This window comes from Equus asinus, chromosome 13, assembly GCF_041296235.1.
Source record: "Equus asinus isolate D_3611 breed Donkey chromosome 13, EquAss-T2T_v2, whole genome shotgun sequence".
Lineage (NCBI taxonomy): Eukaryota > Metazoa > Chordata > Mammalia > Perissodactyla > Equidae > Equus > Equus asinus.
In genome coordinates, this window is record NC_091802.1 from 61328543 (window position 1) to 61356179 (window position 27637).

Genomic DNA, 27637 nt, shown 5'->3' on the forward strand with positions numbered 1-27637 from the left:
TTGTGCAAAATGGTGCGCCCGCTGTGGAAAACAGTCTGGCAGTTCCTCGGAAAGTTAAACACAGAATTACCATGTGATCTAGCAATTCCACTTCTGGGTATATACCCAAAAGAACTGAAAAAAGAGACTTGAACAGATATTTGCACACCCCACCCCCAGTCACACAATGGAATATTATTCTGCCTTAAAAAGGAAGGAAATTCTGACACGTGCTACAACATGGATGAACCTTGATGACATTATGGTTCATGGAATAATCCAGTCACAAAAGGACCAAATACTGTATGATTCCACTCACATGAAGGACCCAGAAGAGTCACATTCATGGAGACAGAAAGGAGAGCGGTGGGTGCCAGGGCCTGGGGGAGGGGGAGGGGAGGTGTTTCATGAGGACAGAGGGTCAGTTTGGGAAGATGGAAAGGCTTCTAGAGATGCATGGGGGTGATGGCTGCACAACAATGTGAACACGCTTAATGTCACTGAACTGCCCACTTGGAAATGGTTAAGAGGGTACATTTTACATTATGTTTACTTTACCACAAATAAATAAATGCCTGCATTCGTACATGCATACACACATACTAACGACATGATTTGAAAACAAGAAAAGGAAAGTAAAGACTGGCTAAGATAAATGACGAGAGAGCTACCAGAAGTGATCCCCCACACCCCAGCACCCACATCCCTTCACCTGAAACAGAGGAAAGGAGCAGCCAGGCACTCCACCCACACGCTCACCTGTCAATGACGGCATCCCTCTCCTTCAAGGCGTCCGCCTGCCTCTGTTCGGCCCTGTGGAGCTGCAGTTCGAGGGTCTCGCAGTGGGCCTGCAGCTCCAGAGCCCTGGACTCCAGCACCCGCAGCTGCTCCACGTGGGCGTCCTTTACCGCTGCCAGCACCTCATCCCTTTCCCTGGCCAGACGGTCGAGCTCCTCGTGCCTGAAACACAGCGAGTCCCACAGCAGCTCATGCAGGGCCCCACTCTGGACCCCAGATCCCAGAACCTCTTTCGGCATTTCCCACACTTTCTGTGCTACAGGGGTGTGGTGCTCATGTCTCATCATGACCATGTGCTCCATTCTGCAAGGTAGGTGCTGTTTATTTATCTTCCTAGCATTCACTAGTTTACTCCTCACACGTAAACACTGACTGAGCAAGTCTTAGATGCCAGGCTCTGGGCCCATGAAGTAAGCAGCCCCCGAACCACCGGCCTGGGGTGGTCCAGGTGCGGCCACATTCTGCCACGACCTGCTCATGCGCCCACATGCCCATTCAACCTCAGTCTCACCATCTGGGGCTGAGAACACTGACGCTCACCCTCACGAGTGCTGGTCAGCGTGCCAGCCCTGGGAGGCACTCCCACGTGCTGGCCGCCAGCTGAGGGCACAACCCCTCTCTCCACTGCCAATGGGCACCAATCCAGCAGTCTGGAAAGTAGTTTCCAACTACACATCTGATTACAGTGGAAAGGCAGTAAACAGACCCATTTTTAAAAGTTTTTCTTCTCAATTTGTACATATTGCACAAACATCATGTCAACACAACAAAAGATATAAGAAAAACGACCCTGATGCACCACCATCACCCGTCTCCATTACATGGTGTCTTCTTGATCATCATGCATGCATTTTACATGTAGCCACAGTGACGCTGCTCCAGAAAAGAAATGGCAACTGAAGCGGATGGACGCCGCCCCTCTCGGGTTCCCCAGGGCCCACCTATCCGCAGGACTGGGTTCCCCCAACTGAAGGCACTCCCCCACGCCCACCTGGCCTCGCTTTCCCCACCCCATGAAGCCTGCCCTGGTCTTTCTCAAGCCCCCACTGCACCTGACAGCCTCACACATCTCAGTTGAGGGGGGTACTCTCTGATAGCTTTCTCAGGGTCTCTGTCCAGGGGCTGCCACCCTGCCTACATGCTGGGGGTCCCATGACACCCAGCAGTGCCCAGGACACAGACAACTCGCCATGTCCCTGCCAGGTACACATCCCCACTGAGGGATGACACATGCATTTCCACAGGAAGAGGTGGCTCTGGAGAACCCAGAGAGCATAGAGCCAGGAGGGCCGAAGGATTTTGCCACAGTCATTTAAAACGAAGGTGACCGTAACACCAAAGCATCACTTGTTGCTGCCATCTAACACTGATAAACTGGTTAATAACACTTTTAAGTTTCAAAACACTAAAAAGCCTAAATATTAGAGAACATCCTGCACGGAGCACAATGGCGGATCCAAAGCAGTGAGTCTGCAGGCCAGGCGGGCCCCTGGTTGGTGGGACCCTCTGCCCTGGACCGTACACTCGCCGTCCTCGGCCAGGTCTCCCTCCCGTCCCAGGGGCCACTGACATCGGGAGCCAGAAATACTCACTTCCTCCTAAACATCTCCTCCTCTTTTTTCCTGGTCAGCTGCACAGAGCAAAGTTTACCCTCTAAGTCTTCAATCCTAAAAACAAATATTTGTGGAAAAAGCGGGTAAGGGACTACAGCAAAGCCAGCCTGACACAAATAAGCCAAGACAGGCAGAAACCTCCAGACTTAGAGTCCAAACTGCATGGCACATAGCTGCCACCACCCAAGAGAGACGGGGCAGGCTCCGCACCGGGCATCCCTCACTGCGGCAAGCTCCCTGAGCTCTTGGTCTCTGCACTGCAGCCTTCGCTCCAGCTCCGAGCTGGCCATCTCGGCACTCTGTAGAGACTCTGCAGCCTTTGCTCCAGCTTCTTTCAGAGCCACAAGCTCTTTGTTCAATAGTTTAACCTTTGAGAGAGCAAAAGAATTCAAAACGAGGATATAACTGGAACAAACTAGGGGTCAGAGGTGAGCATGACCCTTTCATCAGCACCGGGAGGGAAGAAAAATGAGAACTCAAGAAGCAATAACACAGAGAGAACGTCCTCACATTCTGCCACGGTGAACACTCCCAGGAGACCCTCGACCAGGAGACACGCTACCCACTCGACAGCCCGTGTGGAGCTGAGACTATCACTCTGACAGACCAATGGAACTCCATTTGGCTCTGGGCACAGGGTGGAATATCGTGTAAATACTGGACTCACACATTCAGGTGGAGGTTGTGAGAATGTGGCTTCCTGCTGAGCAACCCCACTCAGATCAACTTTTAAATAACCTCAGTTATCTCAAAAGGCCTCAGTTCCTCGACTGCACAATATGGTGACAGTAATGGCCACTGCACCCAAATCAGTTCCTACTGATTTGTGTAAGCCATGAGGCCCTGGAGGGGTCGCTGTTCAGGGGTTTGTAACCAACTCCCACAGCAGACGGAGGAGCCCCACCTGCCCCTGCTGCCCTCCTCTGACAGGACTGCCCGCCATGCTGCGGAGCACAGGATGGCCCTGCACATCCTGCCTGCCCTCTCTCCCCTGGTGCTTAGAAGTGCCCAAAGTGGCCTGGTGAGGGTCACTGTGGGGCAGCCCAAGCCTTGAGGTCCAATGCCTGCTGGCCCTGGCTCACAAGGGTCAGCATTCCTCCAGGGTTGGAGTCAGGGGGACCCAGGCAGAGGGGCAGGACTTGGGCCAGTATTCCTGGGAGAATGGTGTCTGTGCCAGGAGGTGAGATTGGGGGTGGGGGTTGCCTGGCCTGGGCTCCAGCCATACAAAACTGCCAGGGGCCCCGGGGCCCCCAGCTGGCCCAGTGCTGCCCCTTGGACTCCAGCACTGTGGGGAGACTTAAGGCCTGGGGCACAGGCCCTTGCTGACCACTACAGCAGGGTTTCCATCTTACTAATAGCCGCTGTACGCCAGCCCAGGAGTAACCAGTAGGGTCCAGCAGAGCCAGTCGAGGCATCACCCTCCACTTCCTCATCCCCCTGCACAATCGCAGCTTCCCTCAAGGCTGGTCATCGCCTCAGTGCTAAAGGTCAGGCGTACAAGCTCCTCACACATGCCCTGGCCATGTCAGGGCTGGTGCTTCAGAGACCCCATGTTCACCCAAGAGTTCACAGAGGCCCCAGCTAGCACCAAGGCTGGCAGCACGAGCTTCAGGCAGGCCACTGACCCCCCGAGTCTGGCCTCCTCTGCTGTAAATGGGGGACACCCAGCACCTCCTCACAGGCCCATTCCAAGCGCTCACGGTAGGACACAGGCCAAGGACAGCATTTGCAGAGCCCCTCGCATCTCGGCCAGGATCAGGGTGGCAGTTTATCCTGGGGAAGGCACTTCCGCAAGGTCAGGGTAACCGCACCCAGAGCAGTGGCACCAGCAGTGGTTGGGCAGAGTGATGGTCACTCCTGAGTGGGGCAAGTGGTGGGCGCCATGGTGGACGCTGATTTCCCCTGGCGCCCCCGGCTCCATGCGGTGGAGGCCTTGGTCCACGTGCAGAGGAGGAGGCCTGTGTGTGAACCCTAACTCACAGTTCAGAAGCTGCCTCACACTCAAGAGGAGCTTCCCTCTTCTGATGAGGAAACTGTCACAGCCCCCCATTACCTTGAGCTCGTGCATTAAGACCAAGTTGCTCATGCCATCGGCGCGCAGGCGGAATTCATGCTCCCTCTTTTGCGTTTCGCATTCAAACTCCAGCAGCAGCTCCTGGAACAGAAAGGGCTCAGGGTGAAAGGTAGACAGTGAGGACCCAGCAGAGACCCACCACGCATGACCAACAAGTGAATGGTCAGGAAGCAGAGGTCCCTGAAGGAGGGAGCCCGTCACAGACCCTGGAGAAGCGAGTCGGAGAAGATGACAGAGTCGACAGCAGGACCCGCCATCTGTAATATCTGCACAAATGTCATCAGTGGGCTCACCGCAGCCAGAGTTTACCCCAACAACGTGGATCAGCCTATTTCTCCCTCTAGCCAGGTCAGTTTCTGCTCTGCACAGAGTGAGCCACTGGGCATGGACAGTTGGAGAGCTGCTGAAGGATTTACAACGAGAAACATGAGGCCCCGGGAGCCCCTTCCCCAGCCCCTGCCCTGACCACCCACTTTTAATGCTTTTCCTGTTGCTTCCCTCTATGTCTCTAAATAACACGCTGGCGCCACCATTTCCTGTGTCAGTGTTCTGAGCTATCTGCTGGGTCCTTGCTACAACAGGCAACAGTTGAGCAGCCCATACCTCCCAGTGTGGCTATCCTGGCTCTGTTACACCTGGCTCTGTAAAGACATACGTCTTGCGAGCTTCACCCACAGGATGAATCGAAAAGCCAAAAGTTGATAAATCATTAGGACGATAAAATGATTCACTGCTCACCCAATAGTCAACAATGGTCACAGTTCACGTCTTGCACAGCTCCTTGTTTCTCCTGTTCTGAATTACTCTCCTCTCTCTCTTTTTTTCTAATTTTGTTTTTTTCCTTTTTCTCCTCGAAGCCCCCCAGTACATAGTTGTATGTTATTCGTTGTGGGTCTTTCTAGTTGTGGCATGTGGGATGCTGCCTCAGCGTGGTTTGACGAGCAGTGCCATGTCCGCGCCCAGGATTCGAACCAACGAAACAGTGAGCCACCTGCAGCGGAGCACGCGAACTTAACCACTCGGCCACGGGGCCAGCCCCTCTCCTCTCTCTCTTTACTTCTGTCTCTCTCTATCTGCCTGCCTCTCTGTTTGTCTCTGCTTATCTGTCTATCTCTGCCTGCCTGTCTGTCTCTCTGCCTATCTCTGTCTCTCTGTCTGCCTCTGTCCCTGCCTGTCTGTCTCCACCTGTCTGTCTGTCTGTCTGGTCTGTGTCTCTGCCTGTCTGCCTGCCTGTCTCATGTGTCGGTGGGTCTGTCTGGTCTGTCTGCCTGCCTATCTGCCTGTCTCTGCCTGTCTGTCTCCCTGTCTGTCTGGTCTGTCTGCTGTCTGCCTGTCTCTCTGTCAGCCTCGGCCCCTCACGTTTCCTTAGTGTGTCCACTTCCCAGGATGCAGCCCACTGCACAAACCTTCCTTCTCCTGCAGTGCTATCCTGCTGGGCCCTCGGTCTCCATGTTCCAGTCTGGCTTCTCCCTGGGCTAATGCATAGCTGTACCCCAGAACTTCCCTCCACAGTTCCCCCATGCAGTCCCCGGCATTCCTCGAGGCCGTCTTCCTCTGTTGGTTTACTCCTGCATGGAAGAGCCTCCTTCCTCTGTCTCCAAGGTCCCATCAAGGGGAGAGTGAGCCCGACGACGTAGCCCTCTCTGAGGGGGATGGAGCCAGGAGCCCAGCCCCTCTGGCCTCTCTGCCCTGTCTCTCTCAGGCTCCCTGGCTCCCGCCTCCACATGGAGCTCACAGGGAGGCCTGAGGCTGCCAGCCAGCCACCCAATCTTGGGGACAGGGAGCCCGCTCAGGTGGGCAACTGCACACCTGCCCAGTGATAAATGCATGGCTGGCTCTCTCCCATTCTCTGAAGGTCGAGTGGGGGCCTCAGAAACACTGTGCAGAAGTACAACTGAAAACACACATTTACTGTTTTCATCCTTTGAGAAGCAAAATGAAGTATAAGGGGTCACATAAGTAACGCCATCTGGAACCACAATATGAAAATCATTGACATTCATTCCTCCTATGGCGTTACAAAATATTGAAGCATTCGGTTTCTGTTCAAAGTTCTGCAGGCTGTGGCCAGCAGGGGGAAGGAAGCCATCACGCAGGTGGAGCCTGGGCCCCTGACTGGCAGGTACATCTAACCAGGAACAAGAAGCCCTCGCCCTCGCACTGCACTGCTGCATCCATGTCCACTCCCAGTCCCACCTCACCCTGGAGATGTAGGGCTCTGCCTGCCTCGGGCTACCGTGATCCCTTGCTCCTGGGCACCCCTCTCCTGCTAGGCCCCCCACCTGCCTGCGCCCTGCAGTCCTCTGGCCGACATCCCCTGCCTCCCCAGTCCTTGTGTTCAAGACTCAGCCTGGAAAGCTCCTCTGTCTATACTCGCCCTCTGGTGATGTCCCAGGCTCCCAGCTCTGTACCCCGTGACTCCCTGGACCTGCGGCAGGCAAAATTTCCTCTTGCCCAACACGCCTTCCCACAAGTCCAGGAGCCACCTCCCACACAGCCTGACCAACCGCCCTCCCCATCCTACCCACACAGTTCCCCGGCTCAATACACGGAAAGTCACCTGCCAGGCACTCAGCCCCAACTGGGTATGTCCTAGGCACCTGCCTCTCTTGCCCCATCAGATCCATCAGCGTGTCCATGGGCCCCGCCGGACAGGTGTGTCCAGAACCGGCCCACTTCCCCCCAGGTCCTAGGCCCCACCTCTCACTTGAGGCGGCAGCAGCCTCCTCACGGTCTCCCTGCTGCCCCGGCCCCACAGTCTGTCCTCAGTGCAGCCGCAGATGATCTTCTCAAAACTCAACTCAGCTCACAGTGCCTCTCCTCCAAGCCCCTAAGCGTTCCTCATCTCACGTGGAGTCAAGGTTCACCCTTATGAGGGCCTGTGAGCCCTACTCAGCTGCCCCTGTCTCGGCCCCCTTGAACTTGAATGCTGGCCCAAGGCTCCCCAAGCACACAGGTGCCTGCCACTCCCTCCCACACCCCTCACCACCTGCAGACTTCACCCACATGTCCTCTTCTCAGGGCGCCACGTTGACCACCTTATTTAACAGGTCAGCCCCACCCACCCTGCCTCCCTTTGTCACTCAGGTGACAACGCTCTTGGGATGCTGCAGCTAGAGACTGTCCTGTTTAGGTGTCAACTGTGCTAGCTCGCCCCCGGGGCAGCCAGGTCCTAATGCCAGGGACTGCAAGGGCGCCAGCCACGTGCCTCATGTTCAAAAAGTATTTCTGAGATGAAGAAATGAATTAACTAATCATTCCATTTCTCCTCCAATGCCTTCTACTCTTGTGACTGCTAACCAGCACGGAAGAAGCTTTCCTTAAGTCCACAGTCTACAACTCACAGCTCTAATAAGAGTTAACCAGACTAACTCAGTTCGCACTATCTTATGTTTCATCTTTCAAGAGAAAAATCATTATCACCACTGAATCAGTTTTACCTCTGGCAAGTCGATAACGGACACAAAGATCTTCGGAAACAAAGGACAGGAACCTGGCCCAAGGAAATCACGAAGCCAATGCGCACTGAAGACCCTGCTTTGAGCTCTGACAGAGTAAGAGGAGGATGGCAGGGAAGGATTAAGCAAAAGCACACTGCACCCGAGAACCGTCAGGGCTCCAACTGTTCCGGAACCCACCAGACAAAGCCCACCCAGGTTTCTGGCAGCAGCCCTCGGTAGAACACTGATGCTGGAGGGTTTAAACATCAAGTTTCCTTCCTCCCAGAGACTCTGGTGCCACTTGAGGAGACTCCTCACTACTCAGATAAGTCACAACTGACTTCCCTTGATCACCCAGCTCAGGCCCCGCCTCACTGCTCTAATGACTCTAAGCTGTTTCCAAAAGTCACACCTGCCCACAATGACCAAAGTTGTTTGGTCCCCAAGAATCCCCACAGAAAACCCTCTGTAGGAAATTTCAAGAGCTCTAAAGGATGTTCTGAGCGATGGCAGCATCACAGACAACGAACTTTGAGCTTCCAGCGGGGAAGGAAGGGGTGATACGCTATGGGATGCTAAGCCTGGGCATCGGCGGGGCCTCTGCCTCTGCCGGCCACGGTTGGCAGACACAGCCACGCGTGAAAGTGCAGTCAGAAGGACAGTCGTGTCCACCGGCACCTTTCCATCCTGACTGGCCCTGCGCCTCACAGGACACCATCCTGTCTAGGGCGCTGGCGCTGTGCTGCGGGACGGTGGGCCAGGCAGTCAGGCCTACTCTGCCAGCATGACAAGTCTGTCCTTGAGAACTGCAGACCCCAGCACAGGCACACCGTACACATCTGCCCCGTGACACCTTCACCGAAAGACAAGGGGACAAGCTCAGAGCTCAGCGGCTCTCAGCGGCACCCTGAGAAGGGGCAGACAGGGACACAGCACAGGCTGACTTCTCAATCCAGCTCCTTGTCCGACATCGTGGACATGAGTCTAAAAATAAGGTGTGAGTAGTTATCCAGGGGCAGAGTAACAGTGGCTAAGAGTTCACACACTAGAGATGTCTTGGACTCAAATTAGAGCTCTGCCACTTATTAAGGGGATCTTGGGCAGGTTAGCTAATGTCTCTGGACCTCAGTTCCCCATCTGTAAAATGCAGATCAAAACTGTCTCTGTTGTGAGGGGCAGAGAAAGTCACACATGTGCATGTGGAGGCAGTTTCCATGAACACTGGCTGTTGCTATGACAACATGAGCTCAGCACATCCTGGAAGGAGACGAAGGGGACCTCGTCACCCTGGCACCTGCACCCACACAGCCCACATCCCCCTTGTACCCACACAGCTTGTCACTACTGTACACATGCAGCCCACATCACTCCTGCAAATATGCAGCCCACGTCACAACTGCACACAAACAGCCCACGTCCCCCTGCACCCATGCAGCCCGTCACCTTTGCACACATGCAAACCATGTCCCCCTGCACCCATGAAGCCTGTCACCCCTGCACACACACAGACCACATCCCCCTGCACCCGTGAAGCCTGTCACCCCTGCACACACACAGCCCACATCACCCCTGAACACGCACAGCCCACATCACCCCTACACAGACACAGCCCACGTCACCCCTGCACATGCAGACCACGTCACTCCTGCACAGGCACAGCCCATGTCACCCCTACACAGACATAGCTCACGTTACCCCTGCACATGCAGACCATGTCACTCCTGCACAGGCACAGCCCACATCACCCCTACACAGACACAGCTCACGTTACCCCTGCACATGCAGACCATGTCACTCCTGCACAGGCACAGCCCACATCACCCCTACACAGACACAGCTCACGTTACCCCTGCACACATGCAGATCATCACCCTACACACACGCAGACTACATCTCTTCTGCACCCATGAAGCCCACATCACCTCTGCACATACGCAGCCTGTCACCCCTGCACACATGCAGCCAGTCACCCCGCACAGACGCAGCCCTACAACACCCCTGCACACACAAAGCCCCACGTCACCCCTGCATACATGCAGCCCATGTCACCCCTGCACTCAAGCAGCCCATCATTTTTGCACACACGCAGACCACATCACCCCCCCCACACACAGCTCTGACAGATGTGGACTCTAGCCATAATGTGGAGGAAATCCTTTGACCAAACCCCAACACAGCAGAGACGCTCAGAAGTGTAGGCTGAGTTTCAGTGACACTGAGGGGAAATTTTGGTGACAGGTTTAAGTGTCACCTGTCAGCTGACACATCTATATTTAAACTTATGACTACATCTTGTTTTGTTGAAGGAAATACACTTATCACAACTTGAGTTCCCAGCTCTTTCTACAGGCAATAACTCAAATTTTAACTTTGTAATACTTTTTCCTAAAATAAATAAGGGAGGAAGTGTTTATTCATTTCGGAGAAAAGAAGACACTGTGGGAATTACTCCAGAGGAAGATCAGACCTCCCCCTCATCCTTCTCCCCAGACCATCACAGAACGGAAACCTGCCCCAAGAGTTTCACTTTGATCACGTGGATACCATACAGGCAACAAAACAGTCTTCTCCTTACCAGGGGCCACTGCTTTCAGGGTGGGCGGGCAGGACAGGCAGCTGAGAAGGGGCTCAACTCTGTACACCATACCTGCCTCTGCAGAGCAAGTTCACCATCAAGCTCCTCGAGCCTTCTCTCCAGCTTCCATTTCAGGTTTTCATACTGTTCCCGCTGATGGTCGATCTCACTGTTCTTGTCACTACATATAAAACGCAGCATTAAGAAAAGCTATACAGAATAGTCACCATCAGACACACGTGGTACAGGTAAACTTCACAAACACGAACTGGCACTTTGCTTCTGTGGGGTGGCTTCCACCAGACCCGGGGGCAGCAACACTTCCCCCGACCTGGACCTGTGTGCTGCACCTGGACAGGTGACTGCTTGCAAAAGACTACAGGAAATGGGATCCAGAGACTCCCCACAGAATTCCCAAAGTGTCCAGGATACAATGCAAAGTCAGCGGTTACGCCAAGAACCAGGAAAATCTCAACTTGATTGAGAAAAGACCATCAAGAGATGCCAACACCAAGATGACACAGATGTTGGAATTATCAAACAAGGATCTTATAGTGCCACCATAAAACTGCTTCCACAGGCCATTTAGTATACTCTTCAAACAAATGGGAAAGGGAAACTCTCAGCAAAGAAAACATGACAAAGAATTACACAGAAATCTGAGAACTGCAAAGTACAATAACCAAAACAAAAGGCTCACTGGATGGGCTCAATGGCAGGAGAAGACAGTACAGAAAAGAATCAGAGAACTGGAAGACAGCACTATAGAAATTACCCTGAATATTATCAAAATAACAGAGAGAAACAGACAGAAAAAGAAAGCACACCGAGCCTCGGGAACCCGTGGGACAATAACAAAAGATGTAACGTTCACGTCACTGGAGTCCCAGAACAGAAGGAAGAAGAGGGTGGGGCTGAAAAGGTATTTGAAGAAATAACGGCTGAAAATGTCCCAAACTTGGCAAAAAGAATGGGGAGACACTTCACAAAACAACACAGAGCACTTTAAAGGTGCTTTCAACACTCAAAAATGGCCGGGAAGGAAAATCAGTATTTCCATGGAGGGCAACTCGGCCACACGTGTCACTGTGCTAAATGCACCTGCCTTGGAGCCCCAAGTGCATCACAGTGCAATTCTGAGCAGCGGAGTCTGGGAGAGCCCAGTCATCAATGTCCATACTGCAGGTGAGACGTCATCGAGACCCTTCCCCACTCCGAGAGGGGTCGACCTTGGTTAAACTCTACAGCCCTCTCCCAGGCCCCCGGGGTGGTGGTATGGGGTGTGAACAACATTACAAGCCGCACTGTTCACGTAAGTGACATGCTCACTCGCACACTGCCTCCTCCTTCAGGACTGGGAGAACCTGTAGAAGGACCACAAACATCTTGAGCTTCCCTGGGACAAACTCCTGGGACTAGTGCATCTGCGGCAGAGACCCTGGAAGCTGTACCTGCGCATCTTTACAGGAGATGTGGGCCGTCGGGCCTGGGGCTTCTGAGCCGGGGGGCCCCGCACCCACAGATGTGGGTCTCCTCTCCTCGTCCCTAAGCTGCCACAGAAAGCCACCTGCTGCAGAGGGGTACCTGCTGCTATCCCGCCAGCAGCTCTGCACCCGTCGGAGGGAGCAGGCCCAGCACAGGCAACAGAGGGCCAGACAGTCACTCAAAAGGATGTGGCGGAACTCAACGCAGGACACGCAGAAGAGGTGCCACAAATAGCAGGGAGGCCATTGTGAACAGTGTGTCCAGGACACCTTCACTCAAGTATAAGACATGACGTCTCCCGGGGAAAACACACCAGACCCCTCAGGTAGTTTGTACTTTTTGCCTCACCATCTTCTGGGTGAAAAGACTTTCTACCAAGAGAACACATTACCTTTGTGATTTTAAAAAAGTACTTAAATGCTGTTTACCTTGGGAAAATACATAATGACATGGAAAACTCTTCAAGATCTTATCAAGTGAAAACAGAACATGCAGGACGAATGCTCTGGCTGTGACATGCAAGGACACACACATCACACACGCAGAGAACAAACCCTGCCAAGACGCACTCGGTTCACCTGATAAGGGAAACACACGCTCTGAAATCAGGGGAAGAGGAAGCACCAGATTTGCACACGAACCTGTCTTACCTTTCTTTCCTACTGTCTCATCAAAATTCCCACTACCATGGTTGCTGAGCAGAGCTGAGGAGGAGGCTGTGACACGTGAGCCAGTTCCCAGAGGCCCAGCCAACAGGACCCTCTGACCAGAGCCTTAGGTTCTTAGTTGACTTGCCTCAAGACAGCTCACTTAGTTTTGAAATTAATATGTATTTTACATCAATAAAATAATTATAAACTCAAATATGTTTTATTACAATGCTATAGATTTGGAATTCATGGAAAAAGTTCCAGATATTTCAACCACTCTCCAATAATTCCAGCTGCATCGGAATCCAGAAAAAGATACCAAGGCATTGTCTTGTATACCTTCATTCAGTAAATGCTGACTCAGGGTGGGCGCCCAGGTAGCACAGGGGAGCGGCAGGTGCATGGAGGCTGCCAGCACCCTGGGGGAGAGCGGAGTCTGGCCGCCCTTTACCTGTGGACCCGCTCCAGCTCCAGGCGATGTTCCTGCAACCTCAGCTGGTACTGCTGCTGCGCGTCCTCCAGCCTCCTGGCCTCAGTCGCAAGCGCCTGCCTCAACTTGGCCACCTCGATCTTCAGCTCGCTCACCTCGGCCTGCCTGGCCTCCTCCAGCCCTCGGGCCTGGGCGAATGCAGCGTCATAGCGCTCCAGCTCGCGGTCCCGCTCCTCCAGCACCTGCAAGTTGTAGACAAAGTCCTCCTGCAGGTGCTGCAGCTTCCCTTGTGCCTCCTCCAGCCGGCTCTGCACCTCCTGCACAGCTGCCTCCTGCAGTTGGGAGCGCTGGGCCTGCAGTGCTCTCCACTCCTCCTCCTTGCGAACCAGCAGCTCCTCCAGGGCCTGCTCCGAGGGCAGCGGCAGCATTGCAGCAGCTGCAGCAAAGAGAAGGTGGGCATCAGGCTCAGCGGTAGTCAGGGCCTCGCCATCCTCCCACAAGACCCACCTCAGATCCCCACCTACAGCGACTGCTGTCACGAAAGCAGGGGTAGGCTCTGGGCCAGGCACCAGCTGTCTGGTCACACTGTGAATTCAGGAGAGCCACGAGGTGGCTCCCTCGGCCCAGGCCCCGAGGGTTCCTTCTGCCCTATCCTCACCTGACAGCAGAGGGGACAGGCAGTAAAGCCAGGATCCTGCAGGATGAAGAGGAAGGAACCAGAGGAAACACTGCTACCTACAAGCTCGGTTTCTTACAAGATATATGAGGCGCTCTCCCCATTCTGCAGATGAGAAAACTAAGACTGCTAAGTAGCTGAGCTAGACCTGGACAGCGGGCGGCCCTTGAGAGCCAAGCCCCTTCCCACCCCAGGCTCCTCCTCTGCAGCCAGAACTCAGTCTCCTGGAGATTCACTACCCAGGAGCAGCTTCCTTTGCTCTCTTCTTTCCAATCCATCATGGGCTGACATTTTTGGAAAACACAATAAAATAAAGTGCTAAGAAAAAATGAAATAAAGACCCAAACACATACAAGTCCAATTTTCTAATTATTAGATTCAACAGCATAAAAATACTTTGTGAAACTGCTAACAAGTGTCTAAAAACCTCTTATTCCCCATGTGTCTGCCGAGGACGGGCCACAGGGGGGTGGGGCGGTGGGGAGGGGGCTGGGGAGGGCTGCTCCTCGCCAGGGCAAGCTAGAGACATCATCATCACTGTCCCAGTCTTGTCACCTGGCAGAGAAGGGGTGGATTCTGACACGCAAAACTGCTCAGGGGGGCCTCCAAGGATTAAGAGATGCAAATTGGCCCAAGGCCGTGGGCGCTGGGTTGCCCACACAACAGGTCCAGAGGGGCGCAGGCTGTGCTGAGAGCCCGTCACCACCCGGGGGTCAGACGGCGGTGTGGGAATGATGCCCTTCTCTGAGAACGCCCAGCACCCCACCCTCTCATCGCCAGCCCTCGCTCTTTAGCTCAGTCACCCTGATCTACGATAACTTGATCTTTAAGTGTGTCCATGGATGCATCAATGAATTACAGAGAAACTGAGGGCATCGACTTTAAAAGCTTGGAATTCAGTAAAAATGGAAGTTACTGGCTTCAAATTCAGTCAGTTGCCAAGTATTTTCCCAAGCAGACGGTCAAGGAGCCCCCTAAGTGTGTCCTGAGGTCACCTCAGACCCTGTTCTCTCCCCTAATCCCTGGCACACAGAAGCTGACAAGTGTTTGCTTCACTCGTGAGCAAACCCTTATATTCTGTTATAGTGCTGGTCATCTTAACCAGGAAATGCGATTCTAGGTAATGTAATCCTCACAGACACAGTAAGAATTCCTAAATTCACTCATTTACTCATTTCACAAGTATTTCTTTAGCACTCACTAGAGGTAAGTGCTGTTCTGCCTGCTAAGGACAGACAGCTGAGGTCCCTGCACTGCCGGGCTGACATCCTTGCTGGGATAAGACAGAAGCATGGGAACAAAAGGGCAGAGGAGGTGACTCCCCACATCAAGAGTGGCTGGGGGCGGCATGGGGCTGCTCTGGACACATGGACGGGGGCGGGAGGCCCCGGCCCAGAGGGAGGGGCAGGAAGGGGCTCTGCCTAGTCTTCAGGAGGTTCACGCGTCCTGCTCTACCTGGGCCCCCTGCGCTGACTTCAGGGCGCCTGGGACCACTGGGAAACCAGGATTACGTCAGGTCAGGCTGGCCACAAAGCTCAGGGAAAGCCCCGGTGTGCAATAACGAGGCCACACAGCGACCTCCACAGTCAGGGTCCACCCACACTAACTGGACATCTAATGGCTGCCCCAGCCCCCATGCACAAACTCAGCCGACCACCGGCAGAGCTGCGTGCGTGAGGAGCTGGTGTAAGGCCTAGTGAGCCTAGTGAGTTCCGGGGCCTGACAGTCTCATCAACAGAAACCGACACACAAACGGGCAACCCACATGCCTGCACACACTCACAGGGCAAGAATCAGGATTTGAGCAAGCACACAACATTAAACGATGCCGATGCTGCTGTGATCTTAGACTAAGTGCCCGCGAGTCCTCTCTATGGTTCTCTACAGAGAGCACACGAACATCTGGGGGGTCAGTGGCCTCCCCTCCTCTGAGCACCGCTCATTAGTGCCCTGTCCTGTGCAGGCACCCTGCCACCAGGTACATCTCTTAAATGCATCGGTCACACAGCCACCCACGGGAGTTGCTCCTCTAGTACGGACATCTGATCACGTGATACTGTGCCCGTGGCTCCCAACCATTAGCAAGATGAAGTTCAACCTGTTTGGAACAGTAACAAAGACCCATAAGACGGGGCCTGGCCCTCGTGGCCCACCACAGCTCCCTCTGGATGTCTAGCCGCTCCCCAGAGAGAAACCAGCTTCTACCGTGTACCCCAGAGTCCACTGCACTCAGGACCCCAAAGGTAAACCCCCGATTGCTGCATGCTCCTTTCCTTCTTACCTCGTCACAAAACAGACTGCCCTGCTTCTGCATAAACCTCACCAGAGGACGATCCTAAGAGCCCCGAGGCTGAGATCAAACAGCTTTAACGTCACACACTCAAAATCCCATCCAATCTGTCTGTCAGCCAGCAGATGTCCCCAGGAAGCATCCGGTTTTCAGGAGGGACCACAGGAAACTTCCGGGGAAACTGTAGAGATCTCCAGGGAGACAAGGGACCCCTGTCAACTCAGCTCTGCCCACGGCATTCACAGTCTTCTAGGAGGATCCGTGGGGTCAGAAGACCTGCTGCCCCGGCAGGGGAAGGGCCAGGAGTGCGCTAGGTGATCTCATCACTTTGATTTTCTCATTTGGAAAATACTGAGCTTTCCAACTCTTTCTGTATCTAAGGAAGATGTCTACCTACCAGGCCTGAAAAGCACTTGGAAATCCCCGGGTCCTGGGAAGAAGGAAACAACTCCTTGTAAAAGCCAAGGTGTCCCACACACGGAAAACTGGCAGCTTGCAGGCCCTAACAGACACTGGCAGAAGAGGCCCCACCTGGAAGACCACCTCAGCCACCAATTAGTCTGAATGTGCCCCTGGCGTGAAGATGATGCCGGCAACGACACAGGGGAGTGTGTCACTCGCCCTCACTCGCCCAGGCCTCACCCTGAGCACAGGCCCCAGCCTCCTCCGAGGCAAAGGGAGCGATGCCCAGGGTGGGATGCTCCACACGCAGAGCGCAGTAAGAAAGAGCCTCCAAAGACATCGCTTCCACCTCGTGACGGACTCCCAGTGATCTCTCCACAAATCACAACAGGGCCAAAGACTGCCAGAGCTGCAAGGATGACCCTCAACAGCCGGCATCCTGGTTAGAGGAAGGACTTCCAGACGAAGGATGAGTCCCAAGGAAGTATGAAAGGAGCGACGTGGAAGAGAAAGAACTTCCCAAACACAGTGGGCTCTGCAGATGGGCTGGCCTTGCCCTGCTGGCACCCCCATCTCTCCAGCAGCTGGCTGCAGTGACCACACCCCAGACAGACAGGGAAGGAGCAGGTGAGGATGACTCTGCCCACCCCCATCTCAGCCCTCGCCAAGACGACCAGATTATCAGAGTAAAACACGGCACAGTCAGAGGCGAATCCAAAGGTCCCCGGATCAGCAGAGGTGACAGCGAAATTAATCACACTTCTGCTCGGCTGACCACAAATAGGGAGCAATCTGTTTCAGAATAAACATTTCACAAGTACTTAATTGGAAAAGCATCGCATGACCTCCATAAAACAAAAGCGGTCGCAGACTCCAAAAGTTACACAACAGGACCATCCGTACAGACTAAAAGTCAGTCACTAGACGCTAACGAACAAGCCAATTAGGCACACCAGCTGGTCAGAGGGACATCAAAAGGGGGGCGTTTCTTTTCATCTCCTTCCCCGGAAGGATGCAGCCCCAGATACGTTTGGCTTTCCACTCGCCACTAGGAGGACGAACCCCATCACTCCCATGAACAGGAACCTAAATCTACCTCGGTCAGGAACGTTGTCTTGTTGCTGCTCTGCAAATATATTTAATGAGCTGTATTTACAAAATATTTTCATGGGACTTGAAGGAAAGTCCAGAGGCGGCTCATCTGCTCTGCACTCAGGACAGGGAACTCGATGCTGGCACCCTCTGGAATCCCTCTGCAAGCCGTGAGAGCTAAACTCAGCCACGTCACCTTCATGCAGGGCTAGGGAGTGAAAATGACAGGCCATGGCCCCAAGGCTCTTTTCCATACTTCATTGACTGTCAAGCAGGATCCACAACCATTTGTGAAACCTGAAGTGAGAGAGCTGAGCAGAGAGATCACAGTCCCAGCACTGGCACCTGCTGGGCTGAGGGCGCCTCTCCAGGGAGGGCCTGCAGTGCCTTTGTATTTGAGTTTACATCCACCAAATCCCCTTCCCCCGCCCCAGAGAAAGGGAGTAAATGAGAAATGAAATGGAAGAGAAGTTGAATAGTCTTGTAGTTAAGAGCTTAGACTCTGCTGACTTTCACAACCACAGAAATGTTTCTTCCACATACGGAAACTGAAAATCAACAAAGACAAAACGAAATATAAGCAGAAACAAGTGAACCTAACTTATTACAAATGAATAACACAAATGCACTAAAGCAACTCCGTCAAACAGCATTTTGACTATATATTCCAAGGATAAAAACAAAACAACTGCATGCAAATACTGTAGTCTAGTTGGTAGATTAGCTTTTCACAGAAAGGTGGATTGGCAATTCTGAGACTACTGTATGCGTAGTCCAGGATTGAGCAATAAGTCAATATATTGAGGAAAATGGGAGCCAGATTCCGAGAGGAAAAGCACTCTAGACTGAACCCTGTGGTAATAGATTGGAATTGCAGGCGTCACTATAAACTGTCTCTCTTTCTCTCTCTCTCTCTATACAAACTCTGTAAACAGTTTTTAAGATACATACACGGATATGCAGATCTAGAAACGCATACCAATGTATGTGCTGTACACAAATACACATTTCCTAGCTCTGCTCACTGAGAAAGCCAAAAAGCAAAGACACTCCAGTAGCAATGAGCATACCTGCACCCACATTTGCTTTCTAAACACCACCTTCTACACTAAAAGGAACCAGCACTCCTTAGAGAATGGCTGATTCTCGGCTGGGTCGAGGAAACCACAGGGTGAGCCTGGAGCATCTTGTGGCGCCAGAAAGCAAGGAAGTGCTCAAAAAGGTTGGGGACACGGAAGCCAAACCCACTTGAAGGGGCTCCTAATGCCCAAATCTGGACAATCAGAGCAACAAGAGACAATAGCAAAGGATTATAAACACAAACCTATGGAATAAAAATATAGTATCTATACTGACATAAATAACTGAATAAACAGAAAAACCAGGAGGTTCTTTCTTACAGAAGAATTCCAACTAATCAATGTAGAAGGAATAACAGACGTGGAAAAATCCCCATTCAGCAACCATGACATCCATCATTGTTTCAGAAAACACTCACTTGTGGATGCTAAAATTAGGGAGAGGCTAATTAGTATGGTCAGAAGCGAGGTACTTCCATAGGCTCAAGTATCTCCCCACCACACAGTTACTACTTCCAAAGGGGAAAACGGTTACCCCAGGATGCAGACGCCCCCCACGGCGCCGGGGGACCAAAGCCCGCCCGAGACAGCTGCACCACGTGCCGGGCCGGCGGCCGCTTCCCACCCACGGCGAAGCGAGCGCGAGTCCTCGGGAGGAAACAGCGGCGTTCCACAGCACGCGGGCTCGCGGAAGCCAGGGAGACGGAGGACGTGCCCCGGACGACAGGCGCGAGAAGACACGCGGGCCTGCCCGGGTCCGAGGAGCACAGTCCCCGCCGCCGGCCGCGCCTCCACAGCCCCGGACGGCGCCCGGCTCGCGTCAGCGACGGCCCCCTCGTTCCCCGGAGGCGCGCGCTCTGGGGAGCTCGCCAGGGCGCTGGGGAAGGCTCTGCGGCCTTTCCGCACGCGCCCCACGACCACAGACACCCGGCACCGCGGACCACACCGCGGGCGCAGGCCGTCCGCAGCCCGCGCCGCCCGGCCTCAGCGCCCGTTCCGCCGCCCGGCGGGACGCTGGCGACGGGGCGCCGGGACGGCCGCGCTCGGGTCGCCCGGGGGGCAGGCGCGCGTCCGCCCGGGAGCCCATTCGGCGGGGCCGGGAGGCCTCGGGTCGGCCCCGGGGGGCGCCCGAGGGGCCGCGAACCCAAGGCCCGCCGCCCGGCCCGAGCCCCCGCGCCTCACCCGGGACGCGCTCCGAGCGCCGCGGGCCTGCCGCGTTGCCATGGCGACCTGAGTCCGTCGCAGTGCTCGGTGCAGCGCTCCGGGCCCGCCGGCCGGAAACGCGAGCCCCGGCGCGGGGTTCCGGGCCCGCCCCGTGCGCCGGCACCGAGGGGCGCGTGGGGGTCCCCGGCCCCCCGACTCTGGGCGGGGGTCAGCCGAGTGAGACGGGCCGCAGGCCATCGCGGAGGGGCTGGGCGGAGGGCAGACGGCCGAGGCCGCCCGGTGCGACGGCCCTCCCTCGCCCGGTTGGGCTCCCCGAGCGCGCCCATCTGGTGGCCCCGACGTTGACTTGAGCCCGGGCGGGGGCTGCGCGTGGGGAGGAGGCGGCCCGGGGACGCACCTGGGGCGGCTGCGACTGCACGGGAGGTGTGGGAGGGGGCCCGGGGCTGCACGTGGGGGGCCGGCTGCAATTGGGGGGCTACAGGGGGCGTAGGGGTGCCAGGGCTGCTCGTAGGGCAGGCGGCTCTGCACCGGGCGTGGAGCGCAGTTCCGCGGGGCGAACGCGCGAGCCCGGAGAGATGCCGTGGACCGCGTGCATCCTCCAGCAGAGACAGGGCGCGGGGCGAGTCCCCTGGTGCGACGGGAAGCAGCGCTCGGACGGGTGGGGCTGCCGCGGGCTGGCTCTGGGGGTCCCGGGAGGCTCTTGCTCTGGGCGCTGCTGCACGGTGTTGGTGTGTGAGAATTCATCCGTTTGTCTGCACTCATAACCTGTGCGCTTTTGTGTTTCTGTATTCGATTACAAGTTAAAAAGAGAAACAAAACCTCCTTTGCAGGCAGCCTGCCTCACACAGGCAGCAAGCAAACCTTTCGCCAAGGTCCCCACCCCATGCTTTGGGTAGCCCTCCAGCCGGCTCTGAGCGGCATGACAACAAGTGGAGATAAAATACTGCTCAGCCCATCTGGCTGGTGGCACCACAGGGCTCCAATTAGTGATGGGCACAGAGGCTGGGGGACACAGTCTTCCCCCATGCCCTTGGTCCGGCCCTTCCTGTCCTCTGTGTTTTCCCCACCCGGATGGCGTGCCTGCTGCCCAAGCTGGTCCTGCCTGTGCTGGATAAACGTCTCACCCAATTAGTGGGAAGAAAGGTTCTGCTTTAGGAGGTGGCTGCTAGAGGGAGGTCAGTCCTTCAAGCCTCCTGGATAATGGCACAGACACCACGTGAAAATAGCCACGCCCTGCTGGAGGAGCCCGGAGGTCCCCGAGAACTTGAACCCACATCCCACAGGCCCTGGGCACCCTTGCTGCCTCCAGACCAGGGTAACCTGCTGTGGCAGAGCTGGGGTTCAAATCCCAGCTCCCCTCCTGCCGTATTAGCGCTTTCCAGGACTCGATTTGGTTCTCCATAAAATGGGCAAACAAGTTCCCTTCCCCGTTGTCTTGAGGATTAGAAACACCATGTGAATGACGGGTGCTGGTTCAGCCCCAGTGAAGGGGCTTGGTGGTGTGTCTCTAAACCAAAAGGACGAATAGGTCGCACCCTCTTCAATGAGGACAGATCCTAACAATGTATGTGAGCTGTGCACTGCACCATCCCTGGCCCCTGACCTTGACCCAGAGCCAACCCTAACCCACCCGACCCCAACCCTGACCCTAGTGCTAACCCCGAGGGCATCCCCAGACTCAGCATGGCCTTGCTTCCCGCGGGAGGGGCCAGCTCCTACCGCTGTTTCCTGGTGACATGTGTCTTCCAGGCCCCTCCTCCAGTCTCCCAACAACCCCAGAACTTCTTACCCTCTCACCTGAGCCCCAGCTAAGGCTTGCAGGATGCCAGGCCCAGAGAGGTGCCTTACTCACTGTCCCCCCACATCACAGCCAGCAAAATGGTGGAGGCTGCCAGGGGCCCAGGCGCTCGCCACCCTGTGAGGGGCCTCGTCACCCCTGGCCAGCCCCCACTGCCCCTCTGAGATCTTCAAACTTATCCACTCGGCCTCCCTGGGACTCCTTCTCCGTGCCCCACACCCCAGGAGCCCAACACATGCCTGTGGGAGGACAAAGGGATGTCCTGGATGCCAGTCAGGCCTGCAGACCCCTTGGCGCCTGCCATCTTTGCCCCCATCTTACTGCCCCGTCTCTGTGGTGCCCACCCCCCAGCTCAGGCCCCTCACTGCCTCATCCCCTCACTCATCTGACCAGCATTTAGTGACCATCCAGCTAGCACCCGCCGCCCTCCAGGAGCTCCTGCCTCCTGGGCCCACCAGGGCTGGCATCAACACACAGCAGCCCAAGTGGCCCCTGGGCCCAGCCTGCTCGACGGTCTCCCTACCTGCGTCTCTGCTCACCTCACTGACGTTCTCACCTAGCTCCCTGCCCGGTCTCCTCACAAGTCAGACCAGACCCTACATTCTCCCAGACCGTCTCCCCTGACCTGTCCACCATCCTGCTGGTCAGACCAGACTCGCAACCTTCCCTCCCCTCCCCCACCCAGAATGCCCTCTGCCCACCCTGCAAGGCAGTCCCCAGCCACCATGAGAGCCCCCCGTGTCAGCTCCCCACAGGCCACCCTGTGGTCACCCCACCACAGATGCACAAACAGAGCAGTGGAAGCTGAGGGAGCCTGCCCGGCCCCTGGCGAGCAGCACAGCCAGGATCTGACTGTCCCTGTGCCCTGGCACACAGTCGGAGCTCGGTAAATGCTTGTGGGGTGAGAACATTGGAGGGACGCTGAAGGGTGGCGAGGGGCTGGCGCTGGACCTTCCCCCCAGAGCCAGCAGGCTCTGAGGGGCCCGGCTTCCTGGAGTGTCTCATGTCACATGGGATGGCCCCCTCCATGTCACACGGACCTCCCACAGCCACCCTTTGGAGTGGTTCTAGAACCCTCCCCACTTTATAAATGATGAAACCAAGGCCAGAGGGGCTCAGGAGCGGGCCAAGGCTGCACAGCCCAGGCAGAGCTTGGGCCATCCTGCTTGCGTCAGTCCCCAGGGCCTCGCCCTGCCTGGCCCAGAGCAGACATCAACCCTGGGTGGTGGGCTGGCTTCATCCGAGAGTGGCGTAAACCAGAAGGGGCCACTCAAAGGGCTGGGCTTGGCCTGTGGGTCCTGGATCCCGGAATAGAGCCTGACCGCGATAGCCACCAAGTGACCACTGGATGAGCAGCCTGGCCTGGCAGCTGGATGCCCTCCCACGGCAGTGCCCCCAGGGGACGCAGGGAGCATCAGGGGCTGCCTGAGGAGGCCCCAGTTCTGACCACTGATGACTCCAGGTCCTTCCTCCGATTTTTGGCTGTGGGGCTCATGGTGCTGGGAGCTGACCTCACAGTGGGACCCCTCTTGCAGGCCTCTCATGGGGTCCCAAAAGCACAGGGAAGTAGGGTGGGGCCGGCCTGGGCGCCAACCTTTGGGGCCTTGAGAAGTCACGTCCTCCTCGGATTGGGAAAATGCCCCTGGTGGCCTGCTGCAGCAACTTCTCCACCTGCCCCCAGGCCCCAGAGGCAGGAAAGGCAGGGCTGCCACCTGCTGCCTGGGCCCCTGCCTGTGAGGACACCTCCAGAATGGGGTGGGCAAATTCCCTCGCAGGGTCCTGGGGAGAGGAGGACCCAGATAGGGAGTTCAGTGGAGTCCTTCACCCCCCTAGTGTGGCCCTGAATAGCCAGCCAGGTCTTCCCTGCCCTCAAGAACAAGGGGATGCCCTGTGAACCAGGAGGCAAGCTGGAGCAGGGGAGGGCATCCTCATGGTCCTGAAACCAAGAAGGGACTCTGGTGGGAAGGACAGGGCTCCTGGAAGGGACAAGGGGACCAGGGAGGCCAACGCTGCCATTTCCCAGAGGTCAAGGCCCAGAGGCAGAGGTAGGGATCCTGGTAAGCCGCAGACAGAGCGGGATGTCCCTCACGAGGCCAGCGTGAAAGTGGCGTACCACCCAATGGGTGGGCACCAAGCGCCAGGTTGGCCCCCAGGACGTCTTGACAAGAGGCTGCCATCTGTCCATCTTCCTTTACTCTCTAGCCCACTGCACAGACGGCAGCCTGTGACCAAGAGCTAGTTCCAGGGGGCTGGGGGCACCCCAGGGGACTCGTGGCATGTTCATACTGAAACAGAATCCTCAGAGAACATGATGTCCAGCCTCTGGGAGGACAACGAGGAAACCAAGGTGAGAGAGCCAAGGGGCTCAAGGGGTGGTTCCACTGGGCTCACAGCGCTGAGTCACTGGGCCAGGCCAGACAGGGGAGGATGCGGTCAGCACAGGGAAGTTGAGCAAGGCCTCGCCCTCCACAGGCTGGAAGGGATGCTAGAGCTTCACACGCAGCCCAGCCCCACTCCCTCAGCCTCTTCAGTGGTTCCCAGGCTGGGCCCCTGCCCAAGGCCTGGCCACTGTCCTCTTGCCCTCCATTCTGGTCTGGTGAAGGCCAAGAGTGGACTGCCTGAGATGCCCATCCTCCTCCTCAGGAGAACTTTCTGGCACCTCCGTGTGCCAGGTAGGGGCTGGGGTCATGACCTCCGTCCGCTGGAGCTGAGATGTTCCAGGTTGAGATTAAGAGGGATCTGGGGGGCGCTGTCACTCCAGGTACCACCAAGGAAAGAGGTGGCCCATGTAGGCCGAGCTCCATCACTGGAGGGCAGAATCAAGGGAGGAGGTGGTCCCAACCTGGGTCAGACCTCAGCAGGTAGGCAGAGCCTGAGGAGCATAAGGTGTGAGAGAGGCACCCAAAGCAAGGTCAGGTACAGAGCGTGTGGGTAGTGCCACCTTAGCTGGGCCCCCAGGGAGCCCAGCTGAGCAAGTGAGACCTGAATAATGTCCAAGGAAGAGAGGACAGAGGCCTGGCCGGGGCGCTGGCCAACGGGGGTGGTGCAGGAGGCTCCCTCCTCCACCACGTGGGGAATGGGCTGCAGGACCAGAGACCAGGCCACGGATGCAGGTGCCCTGGGGCCAGGCTGGGGGTTCCAGCGAAGGGAGGTGCTGTTTCCTGAGCATCCCTCACTCACCTGCATTCACCCAGCGCCCACTCTGGTCCAGGAGCTGTTCCAGGCACTAGGGTGAGCAACAGCTCTCCCAGCCTTGGGGGGCCACGGCCCAGGGCACGAGGAGCTGCAGGACTTGCCCCGGTCTGGATATGGAAGTGAGGGAAGAGTGATACCTGGAGAGGCCCAGGGAGCAGAGGGCTATGGGATCGGTGGGGGCACAGGAGGGAGCTCGGCATGGACCAAAGAACATAGAGGGGTCCTCGGGGGAACCTGGGCCAAGGGGCATTGAGGGGTCCTCAGGGGAGCCAGTGCATAGATGGTCTTGAGGGCCCTGAGAAGGGACAGGGCCACTCCTAGACAAGTCTGGACAGAGAGAAGAGGGGTGAGGACTGGGCCCCCGAAACGTGGGGTTGGGAGGTGTAGAGAAGCCCTCAGAGCTGCAGGCAGACCAGGCAGAGGAGACCTAGAGTTCTGGGAATGCCCATGGGGAGCAATGGGGCATCACCTGGTCACAGGTGTGTGACCTGAGGCCTGGGAAGTGGCCCCTGAATTTGCGGGTCAGGCCGGAGGCCTGGACAGGGAGTGTGGGGTAGCGTGTGTCTGCCAGGCGCCCCCCCGGGGGGGGTACCTAACTGAGTGAGGGTCTGTGCAGTGTTGGGCTCAGAGAGCCTCCTCAGCTCTCCTCCACCCACAATGGGGTGCTGTGCCTCACCTGGGGAGAAGGAACGGTCTCAGGTGTGGCTTGGCCACCCTCAGGCTGTGCACGGGCCACCGGAGTAGGCCACAGCCTGCAGAGGTTGTGGAGCTGCCAGCTCTGTTCCGGAGCCCCGTCTCAGGAGGCTGCAGATGCTGGGGGCCAGGCCCGGCCAGCAGAGGGGCGCCCACTACCAGCCCTCGGTGGTGCTTCTGGCCATCAGTTCTCCGAGGGCAGCATCCTGGGTCCCTGCCTGGCCACTCCACCACTCCTTAGTGACATCTCACTCAGGCCAGGGCTGGGGGCAAACAGTGGCAGGTGAGGTGGATGGGGCACAGGGAGGTGAGTTCCACAGCCACTGCCCCTGGGCCAGTGGGACACAGAGGGAGGACAGGCCTGTGGGCAGCAGAGGAGCTGTCCATTGGGTGCCTGGCTGGGGGGCCTCCAGGAGGAGGGGAAGGAGCGACAAGCAGCAGGGACCAGAGGGACCAAGGCTGGAAGGGCCACCTGTGGGGCCTGGAGGGTAAAGGTCCGGGAGGACCAGGGGTAAGGGGGAGTGTGGACACAGGGGGCAAAGAGGGAGGCGAGGGGCTCCAGCCAGTGGGAAGCGCCAAGTGACAGTTCCAACCCTGACTTACGTTCCCCATGTCCTAGTCCCTTCCCCGGGCAGACCCAGGGCCTAGAGGGCCCTAAGGAGGGACACAGGGAGTCCTGACACCCCTCCTGCCCCCAGCCCACAGCTCAGGATGGGGCAGGGATGGCAGAGCGCTGTTGGTCACCCATGGATGAAGAGCAGGTAGCGTGGAGCCAGAGGGAGGGAAAGCCTCTGGGGAGCGGACCCAAAGGGCCTGAGGGCAGCAGGCAGGGGCAAGGGGAGCCCAAATGCTCGGGACCACTGCCTGTCCAGCCTCCAGGCCACAAGGCTGGGCTGAGAGAGGAGGGCTCACCAGCCCAGCCTGATCCCAGGAGAGATGGGTCTCTCCGATGGCCTGGCCTGGCTTGCCCAGGTCAGGCCAGCCCCACGGAGCCAATGGCCTCCAGTGCAGCTGAGGCTCCAGGCACCCCACAGCCCTTCATGCCAGGGAGGACTGCTCCTCCCCTGGTGCCAGGCAACCCTGCCTCCTGCTCTGTGCCCATCACTAAGGCCTCCAGCCCGAGGCTGGTGATCTGCCCACTGAGGCTCCAGTGCTGTGGGGGCAAGGGGCTGGGGCAGGGCTTTGCTGCCCCAGGAATAGGATGGGGAGACCCAAGGCAGCCTCAGGCCCCACAGGGAGGCCCCTGCCCAGCGGCGCCTGCTCCAGCTTAAACATGGGAGCAGGCTGATCACATGCACGTATTCTTATAATTCTGAAAGTAACAGATCCAGTGGTGCTGGGACAACTGGACGTCCATGTGCAAAAGAGCAGTCAGATCCTCATCTCACACCATATGCAAAAATCAACGACCTAAACATAAGAGCTAAAACAGTAAAACTCTTAGAAGAAAACGTTGGGGTAAGTCTCCACGGTCACGCGTCATTAGATATGATGCCAAAAACACAGCAAGTAGAGAAACCACAATAGAACTTTTGTGCATCAAAGGATGGTACAGGAGAGTGAAAAGACAACCCATGAAACGGGAGAAAATGTTTGCAGAGCATCTATCTGATAAGGGTCCACAACATATAAAGAACTCTTAAAACTCAACAGTAAAAGGCAAACAACCCAATTTAAAAATGAGTAAAGGACTTGAATAGACATTTCTCCAAGAAGATACACAAGTGGCCAACAAGCCCATGAAAAGATGCTCCTCGTCATTAGTCATCAGAGACATGCAGATCAAAACCACAATATGATTCCACTTCACACGGACTAGGATGGCTTTCATGTTAAAAAAATGGAAAATAACAAGTGTTGGCCAGGACGTAGAGAAATAGGAACCCTTATGCACCGCTGGTGGGAATGTAAAGTGGCGCTGCTGCCGTGGAAGACAGCTTGGCAGTTGGTGCCTCAAAAAGTTAAACAGAGAAGTATCACATGATCAGGCAATTCCACTCCCAGGTCTACACCCAAGAGAAACAAAAACATACGTCCCCACAGAAATTTTACAGGAATGTTCATAGCAGCATTATTTGTAATAGCCAAAAGGTGAAAACGACCCAAATGTCCATCAACAGATGAATGGAGGATCAAAGATGGTCTGTGCACACCATGGCATATTATTCAGTCACAAACAGGAGTGGAGTCATAAAGGCTACCAC

At 56.1% G+C, this 27637-nt stretch overlaps 1 protein-coding gene across 12 annotated transcripts in view; it reads right to left on the reverse strand.

The window, feature by feature from the left end:
* The window catches only part of CCDC57 (coiled-coil domain containing 57), a 118970-nt gene extending 99061 nt beyond the window's left edge, over positions 1-19909 (reverse strand). For 8 of the 12 annotated variants that reach the window (XR_011493988.1, XM_070483864.1, XM_044744249.2 and 5 more), the window contains exons 1-7: positions 19119-19755; positions 13066-13480; positions 10552-10660; positions 4444-4545; positions 2601-2758; positions 2370-2444; positions 739-939 (exon numbers count right to left, since the gene is read on the reverse strand). Coding sequence is in view for 11 of the 12 variants with exons in the window: in XM_070483864.1 (XP_070339965.1) it covers positions 739-939; positions 2370-2444; positions 2601-2758; positions 4444-4545; positions 10552-10660; positions 13066-13472 (1052 nt within the window). In the remaining variant the exon portion in view is untranslated. The other 4 variants (XM_070483861.1, XM_070483863.1, XM_070483862.1 and 1 more) reach the window with 4 other exon arrangements.
* Between the last annotated feature and the right edge of the window lie 7728 nt (positions 19910-27637).